This window comes from Lithobates pipiens, unplaced genomic scaffold (genome assembly GCF_037356315.1).
Source record: "Lithobates pipiens isolate NorthernLeopardFrog02 unplaced genomic scaffold, aLitPip1_a1.2 Scaffold_30, whole genome shotgun sequence".
NCBI classification, from domain to species: Eukaryota; Metazoa; Chordata; class Amphibia; order Anura; family Ranidae; genus Lithobates; species Lithobates pipiens.
Window position 1 is genome coordinate 59,278,307 of NW_027507791.1, and position 27,987 is coordinate 59,306,293.

Sequence of the window (27,987 nt, forward strand, 5' to 3'; positions counted from 1 at the left end):
CTCTTTTTGAACTTTAAACACACAAAAAAATCAGGTTGTCACATCTTTATTGACATTTTTTAAATAAATATGCAATTTACATTTATATACAACCATCACATTGGTGCAGTCTTATAATATAGAGACTTACATAACTGGACAAACCCTTTTTGTAATACATCAGATGGGGGCTCTTTAACTGTTGTTGCCTTTTAAAACAGGAAAAAGTAATGTTTTGACAATTTACATAAATTCAATCCTTAATGTTTAGTTGACTGATTCAGGTGTCGGGCAAATGGGACAGGAAAATGCGACAGTCAGTAGCCAAAAAAGAAGTAAAAGAAGACTTCGCCCAAGTGAATTGTCAACAGACAACAAGCACATATTTTCAGAGATAGCTTAGATGGAATCAGAAAGAAAGAGATTGGGATTGAATTACTCAAGGAGTAGAGGTTGTTCACTTAGCACAGTCATTGTTTACGGAGCAAATAAGGAAACAAAAAAAATAAAGCTATGTTTAGTTCAGTCAACTTTTTCAGAATAACTGCACCCTGTGCACAAAGTCAGATCCATTTAAACACAGTTTAATGAGTTTGGTGTAGAGGAAATAGAGTGGCAGGCACAATGCCTTGGCCTCAACCCTACTGAAAATCTTTGGGATGAATGGGGAATGCCAGTTGCTTCTCATACAAGTAGGGCTTCTCATCCAACCTCAGAACCTGACTTCACAATTGTTCTTTAGGGGGCACAAATTCCCCGAGCCCTTGTACACACGGTCGGACATTCCGCCGGAAAATGTCCGATCGGTCCGTGTTGTCGGATAATCCGACTGTGTGTGGGCTCCATCGGACTGTTTCCGTCTGAATATTCGACCAACAAAGTTTTAGAGCTGGGCTATAAAATTTTCAGACAACATGATCCGATCGGACTTTGTCCGATCGTTTGTAGAGAATTCCGATCGGACAAAGTGCCACGCATGCTCAGATCAAATTCCTAGACCAAAGCTATTGCCTACTAGCCTGAACGTAGTCCCGTCGTAACGAAAATACGTCACCACGTTCCGAACGATCGGATTTTCCAACAACTTTGTCTGACCGTGTGTATGCAACACAAGTTTCGGACAAAATCAGAAGGATTTTGTTGTCGGAATGTCTGACCGCGTGTACAAGGGCTAAGACTTCCCTAAGATTCCCTAAAATTTTGTGGAAAGCCTTCCTAAATGAGTAGAGGTTGTAATACCAACAAAGGTTGTAATACCAAAAAAGAGGGAGCAAACTCTAAATTAATGCCTGTGGTTTTGAAATGGGATATCGTACAAGTTATGAAAGGTGTGGTGGTCAGTTGTCTACAAACATTTGGTCATATAGTTTATCATGCACTTTGCTAAATGAACTTCCTCTACTTCTTTCACAAACTAACCCCACTGTGTTGTCTTGACTTGAGAATGTTAACCCTACTGATGAGTTTCTTTAGCTTTCTGATTATTGATTCTGAGGCTTAAAGATTATACATATACATTTTACATAGAAATTAATGTCAGTAGATCTTTTATGCCAAAGACTCCTAGGCAGGTTTCAGCAGCCAGTTCTTGGTGGTAAATGGTTGGCCCGCTTCCACTGGGTGCTTACTTTGCACAATGTGCGTTTCAGATGGACTTAAAGAAACCTTTATGGTTTCTTTACAGTTTTTCAGCATGCTGTCCTCTTCTAAAGGCTTATACTGGTTCTCTGGGTCAGGTTTCACAGTTGAAGTTGGCTGGTAGTTGCTTTTCGCCCGTTGGGCCTCCAAAACAGGTGATATGATAGGCTGGTTCTCCATGGGTGGCATGGTCTGTTGCCCTAAAAGGGAGTTTGAGTGATTGCCTCCCATTAACCTGTCATGTATCCCCCTATGGCCAAGGCTCTGAAATCTTTCCTCCAAGGACATCAACGTTAAACTGTGGTGGAACGTGTGGCTGGCACACAGTGGCCACTCGACTGAGCCTGGTAGGGTGGCTGGAGTAGAAGAGTAGAGAGGTCGCCCAGGGTGGAGGGCTACCCCAGGATTGTGAAGCTCTGTGGATGTGCCAGGTGAATGGAAACGCCCACTGCGCAGGCCAAAGTAGCAGCAGGAGCCTGAGAAACATGGAGTAGGAACTAAATTGCACCCTGGAAAAACAAGAATAGAAAAATAGGTTTTCTCAGTAGAGGTCTATAATGTATATAACTAAAAACATACCTCAGCTGACGTTTAAAGTGAAGCTATGGTCAGGCAAAGGACACCCATTTACTTATTCATGCTTACCAGGTTTAAAATGAGCTTAATACAAGCTCTCTTTGGCCTCTGTAGCTGCAGGCCCTGTGGAGTAAATACCTTCTCAATGTTCATAGAAGAAGCACTAAAGTCATTCAACTAAATTATTCAGGAGGCTCAGCTCACCCCGCTCATCCTTCTCAGAACCCCTGATCTGTGATATATTAGAGATTAGAAGACTAGAAGGTTGCTGAATTATTTCTGGGAGGTGGGAGCAGAAGAGTTGAACTGGAGAGTCACTGACGGGAGAGGGAACCTGACTTGCTCAGTCATCTGCCAGCCAGCAGATACTGCTGTGCACAATGGCCGCGGCCACCCTGAGGGATGCAGAGCGCACCCCCCCCCCCCCCGGGCCAGGTCCCGCCTATGCTGGGGATTCCTCCCAGCCCTAGTGGCCAGAGAAGGAGCCTGTCTCTTTGCCCTGGGCGCTGGAGGGTCCGCAATCGGGCTCCCTGAGTAGCGGCTCACCCTGGGGGATTCCTCCTGTCTGAAGCATGCAGGAGGCACAGACCTCCTTGCATGTGGACCGGCAGGGGAAGGGGAAGCAGCAACCTACCCTGACCCCCACAGGAGCACAGCCAGCTCTGGGCCGTTCGCTGTGGCAGCTGAGTGCAGCGGTCCCAGTAATCAATCAATATTTTTCATTGTGTGTGCAACACAGAAACATAAAGTTTCTATGGTGTTGCCTCTTTTCCTGCTCACCCCCAACTGACTAATCCCCACCCCCACTAACCATGTTACCTATGTAAACCACACCTTTTATCTCTCTCATTGCACCAAAAGCATTCTAAAAAAAATTCAACCACCACCCTTCCAGGATACCCTGTGCAACCACTAACAGCAACCCCCAGTCATGTGGGTCCTCCATCCAAGTTCCCTTTGCTCCAGGCCTGTTCTATCTCTGGAATGAAAAAACTAAGTATAAACAATATATTTATAACAAAAACAATGAAACAAAAGGATGACTTTAAGAAGTGCATAAAAAGTCCAACAAGCATGCGACTCTTCTTAGTGATAAATAAATAGCTAGCTAGTATCCCCAGAAGACCTACATGTGCACAAAACGCGTTGGGCGGAGCTACAAGCTGACACCACGCTGTCACTTCTGGGACCGACGTAATTAAGTGGTTGTACCCACATGGTAGATTTACACTCTGCTATACCTGTAAACTTTGATGCATGGATTTAAAGTGATTGTAAAGTCTCGTTTAAAAAAAATAAATAACAAACATGTTATTCTTACCTGCTCTGTTGCAGTGGATTTGCACAGGGCAGCCCAGAACCTCCTCTTCTCATTTCCCTCTTCACTGCTCCTGACCCCTCCTGTTGAGTGCCCCCACAACTAGCAGCTTGCTATGGGGGCACCCGAGCTGAGTCACAGCTCTGTGTGTCCATTCAGCCCCCTCTCTCCCCTGATTGGCTAACTGACTTTGATTAACAGCTGCGGGAGCCAATGGCGCTGCTGCTGTGTCTCAGCCAATCAGGAGGAGAGTCCCAGATGGCTAAGACACTCGTGGACATCGCTGGAGAGAGATGGGGCTCAGCTAAGTAATTAGGGGGTGCTGTGGAGGCTGCTACACACAGGTTTTTATCTTAATGCATAGAATACATTAAGATAAAAAAACTTCGAACTTTACAACTCCTTTAATGGATGGATAGAAACTGAATTTACAAATAAACTACTACACTATATACCTTTTTCTTTGGCTCCGGAGTGGTGAATGTTCCTCCTAGGGCAGTGATGGCGAACCTTGGCACCCCAGATGTTTTGGAACTACATTTCCCATGATGCTCATGCACTCAGCAGTGTAGTTGAGCATCATGAGAAATGTAGTTCCAAGACATCTGGGGTGCCAAGGTTCGCCATCACTGTCCTAGGGCTTGATATATTGGCGGTGCTGGCGGTCCCCTGGACTGGAGGATTACAATGCAAGTGGATTCCCATACTGTGATGCCTTATGTTTTCTAAAAACGCTGTCTGTTGCCTTTCTGATGCAGCTTAGTAGCTGGTGAGTGTGCAAAAGTGGTAGTTTGGAGCAACATGTGGTGATATATTTGACTATTGGATGAACAGTATACATGGATAACTTTTGGAGTTTTTTATTTATCACTAAGAAGAGTCATATGCTTGTGGGACGTTTTATGCACGTCTTATAGTCATGCTTTTGTGTGGTTGTATTTGCTATAGTATATTGTTCACACTTTGGTTTCTCATTTGTGGAGCACCCACTAAGAAGCCGCAAGTAGAAAGGGATCCCCCACCCTGCACAGCCAGGCACACTGCATCTTCACAATCACACTGTAGTCAGGAAACAGTCCAGTGCTTTGTTTTTTTGTGTGTTTTATTGAGGGGGGTAGGGGTAATATGGGATGCCCACTTGACTTGCAAACTTCAGGGACAACTTCTTCTGTACAGTCTATTTACACACGCCTCAATTTCCTTCAGCACATCACTTGCTTGCAGTTCAAAAATCCCAGGACCAGATGGCACCGTGTTAGATGATCTGACAAAAATGCCCAGTTAGATAAAGTATATGCCCCTCTACAGGCGGGGACCGTGGGCCCCATGGTTATGTAGCAAATCCTAATGCCCAGCTGTCCTTCTGTGGCTACTGATCCCAGCACCATCTCTTCAGGCACTGCCAGCCCAACTGGCTGCAGCTGCCCCTTTCACTATCCCTCCTGGCTAAACTTCCACAGTCCTCCCAGACTCCTCCCAGACTGACTCTGCATCCATCTCAGACTGCTCTTACCCAGTCCTCTCTGGCTGCCTCTCAGTCCTCCCTGACTGTCTCACTCACCAGCCCACCTGGCTGTCTTCTCACTGGAGATCTCCTGGATGTGCTCACTGGCTCCTGCTGTTCTCACACCTGCTCCCATGCCACTGGACACAATTTTACCTTGGGATATCAGAGGATTCCTCCTGCACCTGGGCTCCCAGGCCTGAGGTCACCCCCCAGACTAGGGGGTTACTCTCAAAGGCCCACCGACAGCCTCCTAACACTCCATCTCCAGCTTCCACCTGAATTGTTCTGCCATTCTGGGCTGACCTTAAGTATTTGAGGGCACCTGCCCCCTGCCAACCCATCTGTTAGGGATTGGTCAGGGCCCTCATGAATACTCCAGGCAGCTCCTACTAACCTCCCTCCCATTCTTACGGAGGTTTCCAGCAAGTTCCAGAAGGAGGGGAGAGGTACAAGAGATGCTGCCTGTTGAGTCATATCAGCCTCTCTGGATCACTCACCCAACCCAGATTCAAACACAGACTTGTCTGCCAGCCAAGCCAAAACATTTTAACCATTCTAACAAAAATCCTAACATTACCTACACTAGCACATTAGAGGGTGCTGCACATTATAAGATTGTTATATCCATTCTTGATCACTTAGGTGCTTTTCCTAGGCACTTTTCTTTTTACACCTTATTTTTCTTTTTATACCTTATAAAAAGAACCTGGCGTACATCCTTACCTTACTAACTGCCTAAATATCGTACTTGTTTGATTTTAGAAGCTAAGCAGGGTTGGGTCTGGTCAGTAATTGGATGGGAGACCGCCTTACGTTACTTGCTAGCTGCATAAATATTCTCCTTTTCCTTACTGCTTACTATTTCTTTTGACTTTATTATTTTGAAAAAACTATGTAAAAGAAAAATAGCGGGCAAAATACTCGTATCTAAGCATGTGGGTTATATGGAAGGTGTCAGCTCACAAGCTTTCTGGCAGGATCAACGGTTATTGTCTGCTCTTATCAAACAATTATAACAAAACACTTCCAATGGTACATCTAACAGGCCAAACGGTAGAACATAAGAGAAGTTCATTGTTAGGGTTTACATACCCTTTCATTTTTTTTCAAATGTACATAGAATGGAAACACACCAATAAGGCGTGAAAAGCTAATAGTAAACAGATATTGATATTACGGAGATGGGTCATAAACGTATGGCTAAACAAAGTCGGTTGACAGATCTGCTCATACAATTATAATTGTAAAAATATGCATGCGTTGAGCATTTTTATTAAAAGAAAATTTGCAGGGTAGATCTGCCACTAAGACCTTGGCACAATATGATTGCCATGCAAAGGGGATCCTAATCCTGTGTTCATCTAGAGTTAAATATTGTGTGGAGTTGGCCTATGGTGTTGCCTTGGACTAGAGAACCATTCTTTCCTCCCCCTAAGTGCTGGGAGCCTCATAGTGTGCCAAGGTCCGGGTACCAGAAATCCATGTCCTGACAGCTGGGCACTGCTGGAGGGAAGATGACTGTTGGAAGGCTTAGAATAACCAATTACTATTTGACTTACTTGCAGCTCCCAGCGTCTTCTTCCCTGCGCTGTTATCATACTCCATCGGATTCTGGGGAACTCTGCGGCAGGTAAGTTGGTCTGCGAAGAGCTTATGTGCTAGGAGAGTGTTCTGTAACACCTGTAGTGAGGGTAAGAGGAACATTGTAAAAAAAAGCTTTATAGATAAAAAGATAGACCAACCATTCTCAACCAGGGTCCCTTCAGAGGGTGCTAAGAGCTCCTTGATCTGTGGTTAGTTGACATAACCTTTGATGGGGCCTTCATAGATTTGGGACCAATGCCACTTGGCAGAGCCAGCTGCATAACAACAATGATTTTTTTTTTAGCTGTCTGCAAGGGTGGCATTTTGAGCACCACTGTAAGGGGGGAATTCTTCCCACTGACCACCAATGTAAATGACATTATTCCCACAAACCACCAATGTAAGGAGCATTCACAAATGTAGAGGACATTATTCCCACTGAGCACCCATGTAAGGGGTCTTCTTTTCACTGACCACCAATGTAAAGGACATTCTTCCCACTGACTACCATTGTAAGAGGCAATCTCCCATTCACCACCAATGTAAGGAGCATTCTTCACACTGACCACCAATGTAAATGACATTCTTCCCACTGACCACCATTGTAAGAGGCAATCTCCCACTGACCACCAATGTACGGGGCATTCTTCCCACTGAACACCCATGTAAGGGGTCTTCTTTCCAGTGACCACCAATGTAAAGGCTATTCTTCCCACTGACCACCATTGTAAGGGACATTCTCCCACTGGCCACCAACGTAAGGCGCATTCTCCCACAGTGTACAAAGCATTCTTTCTCCTGACCACCAATGTAAGGAGCATTTTATTCTACTAACCACAAATGTAATTTTTATGTTTACATTACATTTTACACATCATTGTAATCTGATTAGTGAAAACTTATTTCTGACTGATTGCTGTGGGTTACAACTCCTTTTAGATGAGCATTGGTTCATGCACTGCCTAAGTGAATAAGTGTATCTAAGCACCAGTTTATTAAAAAAAAGTGTCAAACTGAAATGTTTATGTCATAATTATAATAATAATTATTATCATGTGTTACTATTATTATTATCACCATTGTCATCATTATCATTGTAGTTTCTCTTCTAGCATGAAATATGTACAAATGTATTAAAAAGGAACTAGAGAAATGTCCGTGCATTACCTCTCTTTGAACACCAGATGGCAGTACAGCTGTATGACCCATATTGTTCCCAAGCAGAAGGGACTGTGAGTGGCACCTCATGTCCCATACTGGGTAGTTCACAAAGATAAGTTTGCTGAAGTTAAACTTGTATGTGAATCTTTTCCCTTTTGTCTTGTGCAGTATTCTCTTATTGTAGTAATATCTGAAAGCATAACATTTAATGATGAAAAATAAAAATGTTGCTTGAATATAATATAGTATATATGTACATTTATTGCATAGCACCTATTAGAGTGCCTATCATACTTTTTAAAATTTAAGAGAGCAGATTATAGTTGTGCAGTCTATATATATATATATATATATATATATATATATATATATATATATATATATATATATATAATTTATTTATTTATTTACATTTCAGTACATAATAATTTAATGCAATCAGACTTAATTTTTTTTACCTTTATCATTCACAAGTTGATTTATTGTTAGGACATTACGCAACTCTGCTGAACCAGTCACCTCCAATCATGAGAAAATAAAATGACCATATTGATGCACCCTTTATTAAAGCCTCTCCAACCCTTTATTGAAAAAATTACCTTTTTCTTGATAGAGTGGGAATATTTTAGCCTTATATTTCTGCTGTGACACCATTGGGGAGATTGTCTCACACTTCCTATTCAGGTGACACACGTATGAACAAATGAATGGGGTTGTCACCAGAATAGGAAGGAACAGGTGCAATAAAACATTGTTGGAAGTTCTAACCCTTCCTCACTCTACTAACAGTGTATATGGAATTGTATGATTTTTTTTTTTTTTTTAATTGGTTGAACTAGATGGACTAGATGGACACTGCCATAGTACTTTTTGAGCTTTACATTGCACAAACTGTCAGTGGCGGTAGTAAAATCCAAATTATATGACTTTAGCAGAAAATTGTTCAGAGTTCAGCCATATATATAATTAAACAACACATAAGCCCTGGTGAAGGTTTCCTAACCCCTGAAATGTGTTGTATTTATTTTTTATCGTTTATTTAATAAAATTTGGATTGGTGGGGTGCCTCCGTTTTCTGTATAGTAAAGAAAGAGGGAGTTTGGGACTTTGAATGAGGCACCAAGAGTAACCGGATGTAGAACAAATCCTTTATTATTAAGCCATAAACATGACATTATGCGGTGAAGAATGAAAATTGCAGTCAAGATGTTATTTACAAAAACTCAAGTAGAAAAAGTATTAAACACAAGTGGTATATGATATATAATAATTTTCCCTATCGGGGCTCTCTTGCGATTTTTTAATCGCAAACTTTATGCAATTTGTGGTGTTTTATCTGTTCTAGATTGTTCAGATTTCATGTGTATATATATTCCTTTCTCATATTAATACTCTCAAGTTTTCTGGCAGGATCCGAGGGACCTGGGGCTATCGGTGTGTTTTCCACTTCCGGGAGTTGCGATGTGCCTTTGGCCGGCCCCCCGCCTCCCCTCTCGCTGATTGGCTTGTTCAGGGTGGGGGGAGACTGCATCCATTCCGCATCGGCGCCACATACTGGGCCGCCGCTGGGACGCCGTTTTCTGGATGCCGCAGCGCCGGCCGATATGTACCATCAGGCACTGGCTGTGGGAGGGGCTTTCACACGCTGTGTGGGCGGCTCACGTTGCTTGGTGGGAACGCTCCTCCATTCACACCATGCCCACGTGACGCTGGTGGGAGGACCCTCGGGTGGTGGGGCGGGCTATTTATATCCCTGCTCGGTTTGTTTGTCTTCACTGCTTGTGGCTGCTGGTTGCGGTTTCTACAGATCCGTATACTTTGATATAGGACTCATTCAGGTATACTGGTTATTGTGGGTGGTGATTCAGTCACCCCATCCCCTTATTATTACTTGCCCCCAGGTTATTCAGGGGGTTATACGCTGTTATATTTGCCCCGTTTCCTAGTATTTAATTATTATTTGTTATTCTTTTGCTTATGAATGTAACAATTATCCATTAAATAATTTTCATTTTTTAACAATGGGCTCCTTCATTTTATTATTATTATCTTTATTTAACGCCAACAAATAGATGGGTATTTTACCATATACTTTTTGTGGGTGGTGATTTAGTCACCCCATTTCCATATTACTATCTGTTCCCAGCTTATCCAGGGGCCTATATGCTGCCTTATTTGCCCCTTTTTCTAGTATTTATTTTCTACTCTTTTGTTCATGAATTTAACAATTATTTATATATTTTTTCTGTTTTAACAATGGGCTCCTTTATTCTATTTCTATTTTTATTTTTATTGTTTGGCATTAATATACGGATGTTTTTTTTTACCATATACTTATATCAGTTATATTTCCCATAGACAGTTTTGAGTCCGCACTGATACCACCGGCCGCAGCAGTGGAGATTTCTTTTCCTTGTTGGGGGGTATTTGCCCTGCTCTGTTTTCCTGTCCTGGGGGGTTCCTCCTACCTCAGCTCCCGAGGGAGGCATTTATGGTGCCCCTTGATCTCTCGGTGATCGCCAGTGACATGTTGAGTCTGTCAAGTGAGTAGTGATTCAATGGCAATTTCCCGTTTATGTCTCCGTTTCCCCTATATCTCCGTTGGTGATTGGGGTCAATATATAGTCAATGATATATACTTTTTTCACAGATGTGTCATATGCATCAGCTCCTGATGAGGCGGTATTATTCCCCGAAATGCGTCAAGCTTACAAAGATGCACAGCCTGATGACAGCATCTATGAGGACACTTATTTCTCCTTCTTTTAAAAAGTTTCCGGAATGTTATTGTATATCATATACCACTTGTGTTTAATGCTTTTTCTACTTGAGTTTTTGTAAATAACATCTTGACTGCAATTTTCATTCTTCACCGCATAATGTCATGTTTATGGCTTAATAATAAAGGATTTGTTCTACATCCGGTTCCTCTTGGTGCCTCATTCAAAGTCCCAAACTCCCTCTTTCTTCACATTGCAACTAGGGATGGAAGCACCTCTTGCCCCGAGGTGCTTCATTCAAAATCCCAACCCGTTCTTTTTTCGCTCTTTTCTGTATAGTACGACCTCCCTTTAGACCAGGGGTCTGAAACTGGTGGCCCTCCAGCTATTGCAGAACTACAAGTCCCATCATGCCTCTGCCTGTGGGAGTCATGCTTGTAACTGTCAGCCTTGCAATGCCTCATTGGGAATTGCAGTTTCGCAACAGCTGGAGGGCCGCCAGTTTGAGACCCCTGATCTAGACCTTCCCCATGCAGGGGGGCCCTGGTATAAGTAAGTGGCCTAAACCAAAGCTAGTTAGCATGATCAATGAGGAGGTTCTTGTTAATACTGGGTACTAAAAAGAGAAGATCTAGTGCCTCTGTTTGTCTGTAATAGGGTATTATTTCTGCCTGTGACAACAATAGGAAGATGTTGGGCTCAGGTGACACACATACAAGCAATGAGGGAATGTCACTGGGTCAGGAAGGAACAGACAGCAAGCTCTAACCCCATTCTATGGAAAATGTGTTTTTGTCTGTGTCCTTATTGGTGAGGTGGATTGCCAATTTCCTGATTTTGGCCAATCCTGGTTACTGGTTCTAGAATGAGTAGAACCTTTAAAATGGCGGGATGGCGTCATGACTGGGGTTTGAGGAGGCTCGTTGGAGAGGGCGTGCGGAAGAAACGAGAGGAGACGATCGGAGGGTGAGAAGCTCCGACAAGATTCGGTGTACCACAGCACGAGCCCGCCGCCGCATGAGCCCGCTCCGACACCTGCCTACCCGCCGGCCAGGACACAATAAGTACCGCTCGTGACGGATTCCCGTAAGGAAGTTGGGAACAGCATCTATGATATAAATTGTTTGTAAAACTTCCTATTTGCTCTTAAGCAGATGGTCAATATGGACGGTCATAAGCTTTACTTAAAGAGGGATTCCACCAAAAAAAAAAATATTAAAAGCCAGCAGCTATAAATACTACAGCTGCTGACTTTTAATAAATGGACACTCACCTGTCCCGGGTTCCAGCGATGCCGGCAGCCGATCGATCGCTCGGCTCTCGGCTGCTGCCGCCACCATTCTAGGTGAGGGAATCAGGAAGTGAAGCGAATCGGCTTCACTTCCCGGTTCCCTACTGCGCATGCGCAAGTCGCGCCGCGCAATAGGAAATCTCCGCGGCAGGGCAGGAAATGGCGTAGACTCCCACGGGAGTCTATGCCCGGAAGTGGGTGTAAATACCTGTCTTTGACAGGTATCTCCACCCCCCTCCCCCCTGAAAGGTGTCAATTGTGACACCGGAGGGGGGGAGGGATCCGATCAGCGGAGGTTCCACTTTAGGGTGGAATCCCGCTTTAAGTGGACAGCATCAGGAAATACTGAGGAACAATACTTGGATCAGATAAGTTGGGCTGTCGCCCGGTATTTTTTTATTTTTTTTCTTCATCTATCTATATATGATCTATATTGAAACAAATGTTAACCAAACAGTAATAAGCAGGAAATTCTATAAAGGATAAAATAATTGGAAAACTTCGAGTTGAACATAAGCAGACGTTTACCCTGTGATGCTCATATAAGATTACCGGGTGGGATGATGTCAGGAAATGCAGGGGAATAACGCATGGGACTAATAAGCTCAGTTGCTGCTCTGTATTTTCCTGTGTTTATTTTTTTACCCGGTAAATCCTCTGCCATCCATTGGAAGCTTACAAAAGATCACCAGGTTGGACAGTATTACGCCACGCAGAGGAACAACGTTTAGAACTGAGAAGTTTGACCGCTGTACTGGATCTTTTTCTCTTTCTTCTCTGTCTTTACTTTTGTTTACTATTTTCCCTATTTACTGGAGAGATGAATTATATACCCATCTGACTGTTCACTAACATCGTAGTAATAGCCAGGAAATATTACGCATAATATCTTAGTCTGGTAAAACTTAGCTGCTAACAAGTAGATCATTATAGCGGCTGGCTATAGATGGCTAAGGGTTAAATGGCAATTTATACCCCCAGATAGATATGATCACGGCCGTGAAGGAACAACTCGAGATATTATGCACTTGGAAGGTTGGCCTGAGAGCGATATACAGGAATACTGGCGGGAATAGTTAAGGTGGCAAGGTGGTTAATAATATAGCACTCTCCAAATACTGGCGGCTAGTTAAAACAAGAAAATCAGAATCAGGGAAAAAAAAAGAATGCTGACTGAGGAGTGTTGTTGTTTGCCATTTTGAAAAGTGAAAACGGAATATCTGAAAAAACTCCCTGCAGGGGAGCAGGGAATTGTTGAAACTAACAAACTGGGGAAACGAGTACGTGAGAAAAAGAGAAGCAGTATGAGTAGATCCTCAAAACAAACCGCCAAGGGAGGCGGCCCTAAGATTCCAAAAAATACATCTACTGAAACTACTATAAAACAATACATGACCCAAGGAGCCAGTCCGAGGGGGGCGAGAAGGAAAAACCACCCCCCAACCTGGGGATGGATAGGGGGACAGGGAAAAAAGTTAGGGAAGCTTCGGACCAATCTCGAGACGAAATAACCACTGAGAGTGAACTAGAACTAAGTAAAAGTGAAGATCAAAGAGTGGATGACCAGGCGATAATAAAAGGGATGATGAGGGAGATGCTTCTAAAATTAGAGAACGCTCTAAAATCAGAAATAAGCTTGCTAAGAAGTGACCTGGGACATCTACTAACACGAGTAGAGGCAGTAGAAGAAAGAATTAATATACAAGCTCAAGACTTAATTAAAGTACAGTAACAAACTAAAGCAGTATATCGAAATCAGAGAAGCATTCTATACCGACTTGAAGATCAAGAAAATAGAAATAGAAGACAAAATTTGAGAATACGAGCGGTTCCAGAAAACAAGAAAGAGGAGCTAAAGGAAATTATAGAAGACATATTCAGCCCAATAATGGGGAGAGGAGAGGAGGAATTTCCCAGGATTGAAAGGGTGCACCGGGTCGGGAAGAAAAAGTTGGAGGAAACTGGAAGATCAGGTGACATTATAGTTAGATTCGAACATTATGAAGACAAAATGGAGATCTGGAGAAAACTCAGGGGAATAGCCCCATTAAAATATGCTGGAACTGAGATACAAATCTTCCCAGACCTAGCACCCGAAACTTTGGCCTGGAAACGCCTCTTAAAACCCTTACTGGAACAGCTGAGAGCCAAGAATATAAGATACAGTTGGGGGTTCCCGGCATGTTTTTAGCATATAAAGATGGAAGATCTGTTAGGCTGAGTTTCCCAGAAGAGTTAGGAGACTTTTGTGACAAATTGGGAATCCAAGCCCCAACTCTTCCAGGCTGGATAGATGTGCATGGGGAAAAATTATGAGAGTTTGGTTTTTTGGTTATAGGACAGGGGGGATGGGAATTGGTGCGGGGAGGGGCGGGGAGGAGATTGTAGGTAATCGTGGCTGGAGGGTAGGTGGGCCCATTACCCCCCTCCTTTTTGAAGGTTACATCTAAGGAGAGGGGGTAGGGAGGCAGAACAAGAGCAATCCACCTCCGAACATCAAAGATTTGGAAATGGACAGAGATCTCAGGTCCATTAACGAGTCGAGGGCCGAATCATGGCCAAAAAGGGGAGGGGGGGAGGGGGTTGGTGGGTTGGGGCGATGGGGGGGTGGGGAGGGTTTGGGGGTGAGGGGGGGTAATGTCAGTAGTAAAATCCTCGGGAAAAAGAATAAAAAACAAGGTCTAAATAGAAAATATGGATAATAAAATAATGGAGATTAATTTTCTGTCCTATAACGTCAAGGGCCTCAATACAGCAAAAAAAAGGTATAACATTTTGGAAGAATTAAAACAATGTAAGGCAGAAGTAATTTTCTTACAAGAGATACATATTTCACATACTTCAAAGATCAGGCTTTACTCTAAAAATTACCCGAGTTGGTACTATGGCGACACAATTACAAACAGGGGGAGAGGGGTAGCAATAGGATTTGGAAAAAATACTCGTTTCGTACTAGAGGGAAGAGAAACGGACCCAGAGGGTAGATATTTGTTCCTAAAGGGGAAATTAGGAAATATAAGATATACCTTGATTAACATTTATTCCCTGAATAATAATCCTATAAAATTTCTACAGGAAATACTGGCCAAGGTGCAGGAATTTATAAGTGGATATGTGGTAATGATGGGAGACCTGAATTTTTGTCTGGATCCTCGACTAGATAGTACATCCCGTGCACAGGGAAGGAGTAACGCACAATAAAAAAAAAAAAATCTAAATCTGAGTAATAGTCAATTAGTTGATGTATGGAGGGTACAACATCCAAAACAACGGGACTATACGTTTTACTCCCCTGTGCACGGGACCTATTCTAGGATAGATTATATCTTTGTGGAACATAGAGTATTAGAGACTGTGCTAGAAACGAGTATTGAAATAACAACACAGTCAGACCACGCTCCTGTAAAAATGAAAATGCAAATCCCTGGCTATAATAATCAAGTTAATAGGTGGCGGCTAAACGAAGATTTAATTCTAGATAAAGAGGGAGGTGAAGTAATAAGGGGAGAATTAGAAAAATACTTCTCAATGAACGAGACTGAGGGGATATCTGGACATGTCTTATGGGAAAAAAAAAAAGAACGTACCGCAAAGAGTAATAAACTAAGGGAAGAAATCTTGAACATAGAACAACAGCACAAACAAGGTATTGTGGATAAAAAAGTATACCAAAAATTATTATCTAAAAGGGAGGAACTACGGAGGTTAATGGAACAAGAAACAAAAAACGTTTTTAATCAACTAGAGAGAGTCCGGTATCAAGATTGGAATAAACCCACCAAATATCTAGCTAAAGTGCTTCAAAAGAAAAAAGCTACTAATTATATAGAGAAAATTCAAACGGAATGTGGGGAGATGGTGTATACCACAAAAGAAATAGCAGAATCATTCAAAGCATACTACGAGAGATTATACGCAGTGAAAAACAAGGAGAAGAAGATAGAAGGGAAAATAAAAGAAACAGAAGCATATCTTAAGAAAGCTAGACTCTCCAAGATTGATGAGATAGATAAAGACAACTTAGATCGCCCCATAACAGAAACAGAAATAAATAAGGCGTTAATGGATTCAGCTCAGGGGAAAAGCCCTGGATGGCATGTAAATATATGAATGGAATTGGGACAGAGTACGAACTGAGTAAGGAGGCATTGATAGCCTCAATTACTGTCATCCGGAAGGAAGGAAAAGATAAGACTAGGTGCTCTAGTTATAGACCAATATCACTGTTGAACGCAGATACTAAACTATTTGCCAAGGTACTGGCAACCAGGATGAAGACAGTAATGAACTCACTGGTACACCCCGACCAGGTAGGGTTTGTCCCTGGAAGGGAGGGCAAAGACAACGGGGTTAGAACCCTATTGGTGCTATCTCAGAGGGAGGAGACGGAACCCCCGGCCTTATTACTGTCGACAGATGCACAAAAGGCCTTTGACAGGGTCGATTGGAGATTTATGTTTCTGACACTTGAAAATATGGGTTTCGGGCCAAGGATGGCCAAATGGATTAAATCATTGTACCATCACCCAAAAGCAACTATAAATATAAACGGGTTCCCTCCCCTCCCTTTGAGATGGAAAATGGGACTAGACAGGGATGTCCACTTTCACCCCTTCTCTTCGTACTCGCGCTAGAGCCCCTACTGTCGACAGTCAGAAACAATCCAGAGATAACAGGAATTATGGCGGGGCAGGAGGAGCATAAACTGGCAGCATATGCGGATGACGTATTGTTTTATATTAGTAAACCTACAAGCTCAATACCTAAGATAATTGAGGCCCTTGACGACTATGGGAAATTATCAAATTTTAAAATCAACCAAATGAAATCTGAAATTCTCAATATAAACGTTAGTAAACAAGAAGCACAACTAATCCAAGAGTATTGTAAATTTAAGTGGGTGAAAAAATTAAGATACTTAGGAATAAAACTGGCCCGCACCTTGGGCAAGATCTACCAGCTAAACTACATCCCATTATTAAACGAAATTAGAACGGAAATCAGGAGGGTAGTCAATAGACCTTTATCCTGGCTGGGCCGGATAAACGTGTTTAAAATGTTTATTCTACCCAAAATTTTATATAAATTTCAGATGATGCCGATTGCAATACCCCCTAGTTACTTTCGTAAGATAAAAACTCTAATGAGTAAATATATATGGACCAACGAAAAAACAAGGATCTCCCACACGGTTTTAAAACAAGAGAAAAGCCGAGGTGGACTGGCTGTCCCAGATTTGCAATATTATTATAAGGCGGTAGTATTGTCTAGAATTGCCGAATGGGTGAGGGAGAAAAAAGATGAGAAAAGGTGGGTAAGCTTAGAATGCACATATAGTAAGGCACAACTTAGTAAAATAGTTTGGAACCCCCCAAAATTTAGGGTATTAGACCCGGACACGAATGTATTGACACGGATTACACTCAAAATATGGGATGAGGTGTATAAAAGATTAAACGGACACTATAATTCACCTTTGATAGAGTTGAAAGATAATGAGTTTTTCACTCCTGGTAAATGGGGAAATTGGTGGGAATTGGATAAAAAAGGAAAAATTACAAATAAAAGATATTATGAATAAAGGGAAACTTATATCACTAGAAGATTTAGTGCACAAGGGATTGACGTGGATTGATAGATGGCGTTATCTCCAGCTGGCTCACTTCATAGAGGGGCTGCCTCAGCCAGTCAGATCCGAAGATGAGCTGACTGGGGTGGAGCAGCTCTGTACCTCTGATAAGGCTAAAGGTACAATTTCAAAGATGTACGGGTTATTGTTATCGATCAGTCAGCCGGAGGGGCCGCCATATATAAAAAAATGGGAAAAAGAATTAGGAGCACAAAAAGATAAAGGAACTATTACCGTATATACTCGAGTATAAGCCGAGATTTTCAGCCTCTTTTTTGAGGCTGAAAGTGCCCCCCTCGGCTTATACTCGAGTCATCGCTGTCTGCCCGCTCGATCAGCGTGTCGAGCAGACAGACAGCGGCCATTCTATTCAAAAGCCGCGCCTCCGGCTCCGCCTTCGCCTGTGATAGGCGGAACACTGAATTTCCCAGCAGCCTGTGTTCCGCCTATCACGGACATCGTATCATCCTCGTACTACGGACGAGGATGATACGACGTCTGTGATAGGCGGAACACAGGCTGCTGGGAAATTCAGTGTTCCGCCTATCACAGGCGAAGGCAGCGGCGCAGCTTTTGAACTTTACAATGGCCGCCGACGAAGAGGGCACGGGACGGAGGCAAGGGAAGGCACGGCACGGGACGGGACGGGACGGCGGCGGCAAGGCACGGCACGACACGGGACGGATGCAAGGAGGCAAGTCACGGCACGGGACGGAGGCAAGGAGGCAAGGCACGGGACGGAGGCTCGGGACAAAGGTAGGCTGGACACACACACACACACACACACACACACACACACACACACACACACACACACACACGGATGGAGACACACACAGGGATGGATGGATGGATGGAGACACACACACACAGGGATGGATGGATGGATGGAGACACACACACACAGGGATGGATGGATGGATGGACACACACACACACAGGGATGGATGGACGGACACACAGGGATGGACGGACACACAGGGATGGACGGACACACAGGGATGGACGGACACACAGGGATGGACGGACACACACACAGGGATGGACAGGCATGTCTCACCCTCGGCTTATACACGAGTCAATAAGTTTGCCAGTTTTTTTGGGGGTAAATTGGGGGCCTCGGCTTATATTCGGGTCGGCCTATACTCGAGTATATACGGTAATAAAATTTTGAAACTAACACACAGTTCTGCAATAGATAATAAAACCGCCGAGATGAATTACAAACTTTTATCTCGATGGTATAATACCCCAGATAAAACTGCTAAATATCAAGAGGGAAGATCGGCTGAGTGTTGGCGGGGTTGTAAAATACTAGGAACAATGACACACTTGTGGTGGGAATGTCCCAAAATTAAGATATACTGGGGGAAGATCTTGCAAATGGTAGAAGAAAAAACTAAAACAACGATGAAGGTGGATCCCTGGATGGTACTTTTTCATAGTACAGAGGGAGGGGTTAAACAATATCAAGATACAATCATCCCCCATCTCCTAAATGCGGCGAAAAAATTGATTCCCAAGAAATGGCAGGATGTAGATTGCCCAATGACATGGGAGTGGGTAGATGCCGTGGAGGAAATATTTAATAAGGAAAGCTTAAGGATTGGAGATGAAGGCGAAAGGGCAGCATTTATTAAAAAATGGAGAGGTTGGACAGAATTCAAAAGAGAATGGAGTTACAAAGAACAATTAAGACCATAAAGACCTTGTTATAGAAGAAATCTGGAAGAGGAAAGTTACTGACATATTAGGGGAGTGGGAGGGTGGGAATGGTGAGGGGGAAAATATTTACAAGGGGCGGGGGCACAAAATATTCTTAATTAATAAATAAAATAAATTTGAATTAAAACTTTTTAATGAAGGGGAAAAAAAAATGCAAATAAAAGATATTGCCACAAGGATGTGAAGAGTAATAACAAGAGACAGGGATGAACGTAAAGTTGATTTAAGTCTCTCTTGGTGATTCGCTGAGGTGGTAATAAAAAAAAAAAAAAAAGAGAACCTTTAAAATGAAGGTCGCTTAACCCCTTATGCTGCAACCCAGGGCTTATTAACAGGGCTTTTATTCTCCAGAGAAGGCATGGCTTCTATATCATGTAACCTCTGTGATTGGCTCACACATCGGCCACATGAAAGGAAGCCTACCCTGCATGCTCCCAATCAGAAGGCTTGACCAAAAGATGTCAGTGACAGCTCACTCACAGCACACAACCTTCTTTTGCTCTGAATGTGAATGTGTGGTGGTTAGACCACCTTTCTTGCCACCGCATACCGTATATACTCGAGTATAAGCCGAGATTTTCAGCCTCTTTTTTGAGGCTGAAAGTGCCCCCCCTCGGCTTATACTCGAGTCATTGCCGTCTGCCTGCTCGATCAGCGTGTCGAGCAGACAGACGGCGGACATTCTACCATTCAAAAGCCGCGCCTCCGTCTGTGATAGGCGGAGCACTCAATTTCCCAGCAGTCAGTGGTCCGCCTATCACGGACATCCGCTCATCCTCGTACTACGGACGAGGATGAGAGGATGTCCGTGATAGGCGGAACACAGACTGCTGGGAAATTGAGTGTTCCGCCTATCACAGACGGAGGCGCGGCTTTTGAAAACAGGAATGGGCGCCGACGAAGAGCGGCGATTCTGGCAAGGCACGGCACGGGACGGAGGCACGGCACGGGACGGAGGCAAGGCACGGGACGGAGGCAAGGCACGGGACGGAGGCACGGGACGACGGAGGCTCGGGACACAGGTAGGCTGGACACACAAGGCTGCACGGACACACACACAGGGATGGATGGATGGACACACACACACACAGGGATGGATGGATGGACACACACACACACACACACAGGGATGGATGGACACACACACACAGGGATGGATGGACGGACACACACACACAGGGATGGATGGATGGACACACACACACACAGGGATGGATGGATGGACACACACACACACACACACACACAGGGATGGATGGACACACACACACAGGGATGGATGGACGGACACACACACACAGGGATGGATGGATGGACACACACACACACAGGGATGGATGGACACACCAGGGATGGACGGACACACAGGGATGGACGGACACACACACAGGGATGGACAGGCATGTCTCACCCTCGGCTTATACACGAGTCAATAAGTTTCCCAGTTTTTTTGGGGTAAATTGGGGGCCTCGGCTTATATTCGGGTCGGCCTATACGAGTATATACGGTATATGCATTTGGCATTGTTTGTTGTACACATGAATGTATTTTCTTCATTTACCCATTGAGATGGTACTCCATCATGAGGTGATGTGTATATAATAATAATCATTGATGTGCGCAGCCTATTGCATTAGGGTATGCACTGGAGAGCTCAAACACACCTGCATGTATGTATTTATATACAATATGTAGCGCAATGGACGTGTCAGTAAAGACAGTGGATGGTGTCAGTCAGTAGAGCAGTGGACAGTGTCAGTAGGGCAGAGATTGGTGCCATTGGGGCAGTGGACGGTGCCAGGAGTTTTTTTATTATTATTATTATTTTTTTTTATTACTTTTTACAATTTAGTTTTTTTTATTATAATTTTTTACAATATATATATATTTTTTGACAATTTCTTTCGTAGCCCCACTGACTTTGGTGAAATATCAGGGGTCTAAACCCCTGTTGTCTCACTTTCTCTGCGGCCTCAGCTGCACCGGAAAGTAAATTAATTGGAAATGCTCTGTGCTGAGTGGCTTCCTGTTCATTCACAAACCAAAGCATAGTAAACACAGTTTCTAAAGAAGGTGTAAAGAAGGTGTAAAGAATGGTAAATTACATATTTACCGGCTGTTCCCCTGCTCTCCACTGTGAAACATCCCTGGCGGGGGGGGGGGGGGGGGGTTGGGTTACACTGATGATATTACTATAATTATTTGTATTATTGTTATAAACAACTTCTGTTATTCCCTGCCTCCTCCTCCTGCATTTTGTGCTCCTTCTCCTTGGCTGGATTTGGGTGTCTGCTGGGGGTCTATCTCCCTGGGGGCAAGGGGGGGGGGTCAGTCCTGGGTGTTGTATGTGAGCCTGTGAGTTTATGAGGATGGGTGTCTTTAAACATTGAGGTTTCCTGATGAAGCTATGGGTGAAACATGTCGAAATCACCAATTAGCACAAAACTCGCCAATGGGACCTTATTCACTAACTACTGTTTTCCAAACTAACTTTTGTTTTGGGTTTTGGTCAATAAAAATTCCATTTGCTAAGGTTTATGTTTTCTTCATTGGCATCTTAAAATTCCCACTTTCTTTGATTGTTTTAAATTTGCGGTTGGCTAGAAGTTAATTCAAATATGTTATAAGTCATTCTACCAAATCAGAGCTTTCCTGTCTATCCTGGTGGTGCTTGAATTTGCATGTTATTAAGAGATATCTTCTCACCTGAGTGCCCGGCTTAGTTTGTCATAGTTCATCTGGGGTTTACACTTCCGCCGGCCCCACAGCCTGGCCACTTCATCGGGGTCCTTGATGACAAATTCGCCATACTCCCCCTGCTGCCAGGCGATGACATGGCGGAACTCTTCCTTCTGCAGCAGCTCCAAGATGAAGTGCCACAGCTGGATCTGACGGGAGCCTGGGCTCGACTCTGCCTTGTATGCCCAGTCGGGGAAGGCCAGACCTGATGATTGAAAGAGTTTTTAATGAATAGAAACTTGTACAAAGAGAAGTACGCATTCTACTCCTGCAGATCCTCAAATTCCCAGTCACTTGTCTAGGAAAAGCATGCAGGCATAAAAGTTGTTTATATATTTTATATTACTTTTGTATGTCTGCATTGGTCTCTTCGATAATAGTAGTGTGAATGCATTTTATATGGATATTTCTCTTTGTTTGTTTTATACCTGAGTATGTTATGCCTTTTACTATAGATAATATGTTAATTGTTTCCATATCTGTTATAATTGTATTGTTTATGTACAATGACAAGGAAACCAATTAAAAAAATGTAATAAAAAAATAAAATCAGGAAACCTTACTCGCATACTTGTTTCAAGGTACTGGGGGTTGATTTACTGTTCTCCTTGCAACATCAATCTTTATGATGGAAGGGAATTTTTACTAACTGAATGTGGTCAAAATTACTTTGTTGTGAAATGGAATTAAGGGGGACCCCCACAATTTTTTATTTTATTTTGGTTCGGGGGTTCCTCTGTGGGGAAATTCAATGCTGTTTTTATCAATGAACTTTTATGTGCATTGCCGGACTGACAATTCATTATAGCCAATGCTAGCGATAGTACTTTTAAATTACTTTTTTTCTTTTAGAAATGTAATTTTTCCCTCGGACTGTTCTACGCACGTTAAACATGCGCCACTTTACAGGCATACTATAGGCACCCCCCCCCCCCCCCCCCCCCAGGTACGAAAGTTAAAGGAATATTACACTTTTATTGTTTCACTTCAAGCATTATTATAATTATTATTATTATTATTATTAAAATCACTGCTCCCGAAAAAACTGCAGTTTTTAAAACATTTTTTTGCATTGGTACACATCCCCTGGGACAGGACCCAGGTCCCCAAACACTTTTTATGACAATAACTTGCATATAAGCCTTTAAAATTAGCACTTTTGATTTCTCCCATTGACTTTTAAAGGGTGTTCCGTGGCTTTCGAATTTGCCACGTACACCCCAAATTGTTCGCTATTCTAGGGAATGGACGAACAGCCAATGTTCGAGTTGAACTCATGTTCGACTCAGACATAAAGCCCATCCCTAGCACCCTCCCAAGGGAAAAAAAATACTCTCTAGCAATATACACCAAACTGAGCATGTACAGAGTTATTCCAAAGACTCTGTTATCAGGAGACATATTGGGGACTGTGAGAGAAAAGAAGATTCCCGGCCACGAAAAATTATTTTCTGTAGCAACATGAGGTAAAATTGAAGGCTTGGTCGGCCGAATTTCGAAAATCAATGGTGGCATCATTGGATCACAAAAAAAAAACGTTCTGATTTTGAAAACAAAATTCATGCAAAATTCGACCATGTATGTCCTGCATAAGATGCATAAGACGCCCCTGCTCTTCCCTCTTTATCCCTTATCCACACTAACAGACTGGCTGGAGACTGCACTGTGCACTGTTAACTCTTTCCCATGAAGACCGGAATTTCAGGCAAGCAGCACTACGAGGTCAGGAGCCAGCAGAATTGAAAGTTGTAAATGGTAAGTGTTGGGAAAATATTTTAGCAAATCGTTTTGTTATTTTATTGTATCAATGTATTAGGCATAAAAAAAAAAGCTGAGGGTTTATATACTTAAAGAAAACTGTAGTTTAACAAATGTCTTTTTAAATATGCATGTGCATGATCAACCTTATGCAAACAATATTATCAGTGTTTGATAATGTATTAAAAGTTTACTGTTTAATTGTATAGTTTCTTAATCACTCATGGACCAGAAGAATTTGCCCCCTTAATGATCAGGCCATTTTTTTTTTGTGATACGGCACTGCGTCGCTTTAACTGACAATTGCATGGTCGTGCGACGTTGTACCCAAACAAAATTTACGCTCTTCTTTTCCCACAAATAGAGCTTTATTTTGGTGATATTTGATCACCTCTGCGGTTTCTATTGTTTGCACTATAAACAAAAGAAGAGCAACAATTTTGAAAAAAATAACAATATTAACTTTTTGCTATAATAAATATCCCAAAAAAACCCCAAGAAAACAAATTTCTTTATCAGTTTAGACCACTATGTATTGTTCTACATATTTTTGGTAAAAAAATTTCAATAAGCGTATATTGATTGGTTTGCACAAAAGTTATAGCATTAGGGGATATATTTATGGCATTTTTCATATGTATTTAATTTTTACTTGCAACGTGCACCTTTTAATTTTTAATGGCGACGATCTGCAATTTTTGGTGGGACTGCAACAATGCAGAGGACAGATCAGACACTTATGACACTTTTTTGGGACCAGAGCTAAAAATAGCCACTGATTACTGTATAAATGTCACTGCAGGGAAGGGGTTAGCACTAGGGGGGACGATCAAGGGGTTAAAGTGGGGTTCCACTGCCTAAATTTTTTTTTCTTTTTTTGGTACAATGACATAGATTAAGTTATTTAAAATTATAAATCACTTGTTACAGTTTTTATGTCTTTAAGATGTCAGTTTTCTCTTTAAAAATGTACTTTTAAATCTTCTTTTTGGCGGTTCTCATCTTGCCTGTGGGCATGTGAAGCCCACTGGCATCCTCTTCCGGGATACAGTGCCGCTGATCAACCAGCATGCACTGCATGTTGTATCCCTGTTGTATCCCTGATCTCGCGCATGAATTCGGATCGCCGTCAACAGCTCAGGTTGCCATCGCAACAGGTGGCGTCATCGGAAGTCCCACCTGAAATCCCGCGATAAATCACCCCAGGCTGCCACCCTGACTCCTGGGAACAATGACACAAGCTCCCAGGAGCCAGTGCGGCTCTCAGGAAATTACGAAATAGCCTCACTAACCACACCTATATCCAAACATTAGAGATACAGGAAGTACAGAAGATTACAATCACAAGTAAGGTACAATGGCAAAAAAAAACAAAAAAAACATTAAATTTTTACATTAGGAGTTAGAGTTTATTGTATTGGCCTAATGTCTTAAAATCGGGTGGCGCTCTGCTTTAAGTTATTCCTGGGAGGTGTTTCTAACTGTGGGGGGGACATGTACTGACTGGAGGAGGAGAGAGATCACTGTTCCTGATTACTAGGAACAGCAGATCTCTCTCTACTCCCCTGTCAGAAAAGAGATCTGTTTGTTTACATTGACAGAACCCCTGTTCTGGCTCTCTTTCAAGCGATCGCATTTGGCCGGCGGACAACGTGTCTGCCGGCCACACGCATAAGCTCCGGCATCATGCTGTGCCCCCTCTGTCACTCTTAAGGCAGCTGACGTACACCTACAACAATTCACCCAAGAGAGCCAACCTGCCGAAGTATAATGACGGCGGCTGGTCGGCAAGCGGTGAAGTGCTATAAGCTAAGCTAAGTAAACATCCTCAGTTCCCTTAGGAAAACAATCCCTGTGTAATTCTACTTGCTATTCAAAAGAAGAATAGCTTTACTTTATTTACTGAGCTAAGTAAACTTTCACTTTCCCAACTTAAGAGTCTCTGCTCCTATGGTAATTCAACCTCAATGTCAGTAAAACAAGTTCAATTCTTAAGCCGCGTACACACGGGCGGATTGTATGGCCTACTTAGTCCGTCATACAATCCGACGGACAGTCCGTCATACTTTCGAATGAACGGACTTGACCACACACGGATGCACAAACAGTCCGTCGAAAGCTTGCGCGATGACGTGTACAGCACGTACGACGGGACTAGAAATAGGAAGTCCAATACACAGCAATGCAACCTTCCGCCGTGTAAATCCTTTCTGAGCATGCGCCATTCTTAGTCCGTCGAACTAGCCTACTCACGAGCGGATTGTCCGCTGAAACCAAAGTATGACGGACAGTATTAGGGAAATTCCGAAATACTTAGTACGCCAGACTGCACGCTGAAAAAGTCCGCTGAAGCCCACACACGAGCGGACTGTCCGCTGAAATGTGTTTCGACGGACTAAGTAGGCCATACAATCCGCCTGTGTGTACGCGGCTTTACTTGTATTTTTCAGGCTGTGCTAGAAAAATGGCAGTTAGGATTCAATCTGTTCTATAATGTTGAAGACTTTTTGTTGCATATCCAAGCAACTTCATTCAGTTCTAATTACTGTAAGAAAGAAACCCCAGCACTGGTAGCCAAGTTAGTCACCTTAATCTATTCACCATAAAAAGTGTCTGAATGTAACTAACTACTACTAGTTAAGCTAAGTGCACAGCAGTTACCTTAGAAAATGATCCCTTCTGTGTACTACTGGGTATGGTAAATAATCACAGTTTTATATTACTTACTAAGTTGACTGAACTTTCACTTTCCCAAGTAAAGAGCCCAGACTCCTACAGTAAATCAACCCCACTGTCAGTAAAAACAAGTTCAATTCATGGTTGTATTTTTCAAGCTGTACTAGTGAATGGCAGTTGGTCTGTAATCTGTTCTGTAATGTTAAAGATGTTTTGCTGCATATCTTCTTCTTCTGTTCTAGTTATTGTCAGCCATATACCCCAGCACTGATAGCCACACTGAGTCACCTTAATCCAATCACCATGGAAAGTATCTGAATGCGACTAACTAATACTAGCTAAGTGCACAACCTCAAATCCCTTAAAAAAAAAAAACTCATGCTGGGCATTTCAAATAATCACAGCTTTGCTTTATTTACTAAGTTTAGTGAACTTTCACTTTCCCAAGTGAAGAGCCTCCACTCCTATAGTAAATCCAACATCCTTTCAGTAAAAGCAAGTTAAATTCATGCTTGTATTTTTCAAACTGTACTAGAAAAATGACAGTTGGGCTGTAATCTGTTTAGTTACTATTTATGACACACTTTTAATAAAGCAAGTTTTAATACACCAGCGTTGCAGTATATCAGATTGTAGCCAATGAAACAAAAATATTTGAAATATACCAAATGTTATTGAAAGCAATTTTAAGAAGAATAAAATTGTAATAATAATATGAGCAATTTCTCAATGCCTTACCTGGTAACCAATATGAGCTGGGTGCACAACCACAGTGCATTATAATTCCTGCAATAATGAATTTCAGTAAATTAAGTTATCCTTTTAAACACAAAAATCTGCATTGCTCTCACCCATTGTACAATATGACATTAAATATATGCAACAAAAAAATAGTAACATCCATTTTAAAGTTTTAAATTGTGCACAAAAAGTTTTTATATGTATTAATATTTTGTACTTAAAATTTTAATTAAATTAAATTATTTTGACATTGTATTTGACAAGAATTTAATCAACAACAATGAAAAAATAAAAAAATCCCAACATTGTAAATGTTTTCTATAAACAAAATATTCTAGCAAACACAAGCAAACCCCATAGTGAGGTACTAAAATGCATTAGTAAATACAAAGCTATTATTATCTTTCTAATATACTTTATGCACATGCATGTTTAGTGTTTTCAGGTTGTTCTATAAACTCCCCAAAAACAATTTAAGGAAATGTATGGAAGAAAACAGGCACATAAGTAATATGTTTCACATTCCTAAAATAAAAAATGTCTTCAAATGTTTACATTCCTTTTACTGTAATTATTTACTCTGATTTACTTAATTATATCTAGATAGATTTTAATCTTCCCAATCAGTAAACTGTTAAGATATTGCAAAGGATTTACATAATATTAATATACAGCATACAAAATACAAATATAGTCCAATTAAAATGATGATTTTAAAGAAAAAGTGTCATTTGAAATGATTGCATTTTTAAGTTTAAATTTCAATAGATAATTATCATAAATTGATATTTTTTTAGAAACAAAAATGTTTTAACGATTTTATGATATGCATGTTGTTTAAAACATTTTAAATCTTGATTCAGACTTATTTATATTATGGTTTTATATGCTTTTTTTAAACAAAGCATGGGACATAAAAAATGAATACATTTATAGCCAAAAGTT

General features: G+C 42.0%; 1 protein-coding gene across 1 annotated transcript; it reads right to left on the bottom strand.

Annotated features, from left to right (window-relative positions):
* Nucleotides 1-43: 43 nt before the first annotated feature.
* Nucleotides 44-27,084, bottom strand: LOC143942889 (ETS translocation variant 3-like protein). The gene is made up of 5 exons (XM_077464295.1): nucleotides 27,040-27,084; nucleotides 21,835-22,072; nucleotides 7,770-7,953; nucleotides 6,578-6,698; nucleotides 44-2,126 (listed from the first exon to the last, which is right to left on the bottom strand). The coding sequence occupies exons 1-5, from the start codon at nucleotides 27,077-27,079 to the stop codon at nucleotides 1,543-1,545; spliced, it is 1,167 nt and encodes a 388-aa protein (XP_077320421.1). The 5' UTR covers nucleotides 27,080-27,084; the 3' UTR covers nucleotides 44-1,542.
* Between the last annotated feature and the right edge of the window lie 903 nt (nucleotides 27,085-27,987).

What these genes read in the sequence shown, in the direction of transcription:
- LOC143942889 (XM_077464295.1), bottom strand. Translation starts at nt 27,079, where the DNA reads ATGCACTGTGGTTGTGCACCCAGCTCATATTGGTTACCAG. An exon ending in AAACTAAGCCGGGCACTCAG is followed by an intron (nt 7,954 to 21,834) that starts GTGAGAAGATAT and finishes TTATGCTTTCAG; the next exon opens with ATATTACTACAATAAGAGAA. An exon ending in CATCTGGTGTTCAAAGAGAG is followed by an intron (nt 6,699 to 7,769) that starts GTAATGCACGGA and finishes CCCTCACTACAG; the next exon opens with GTGTTACAGAACACTCTCCT.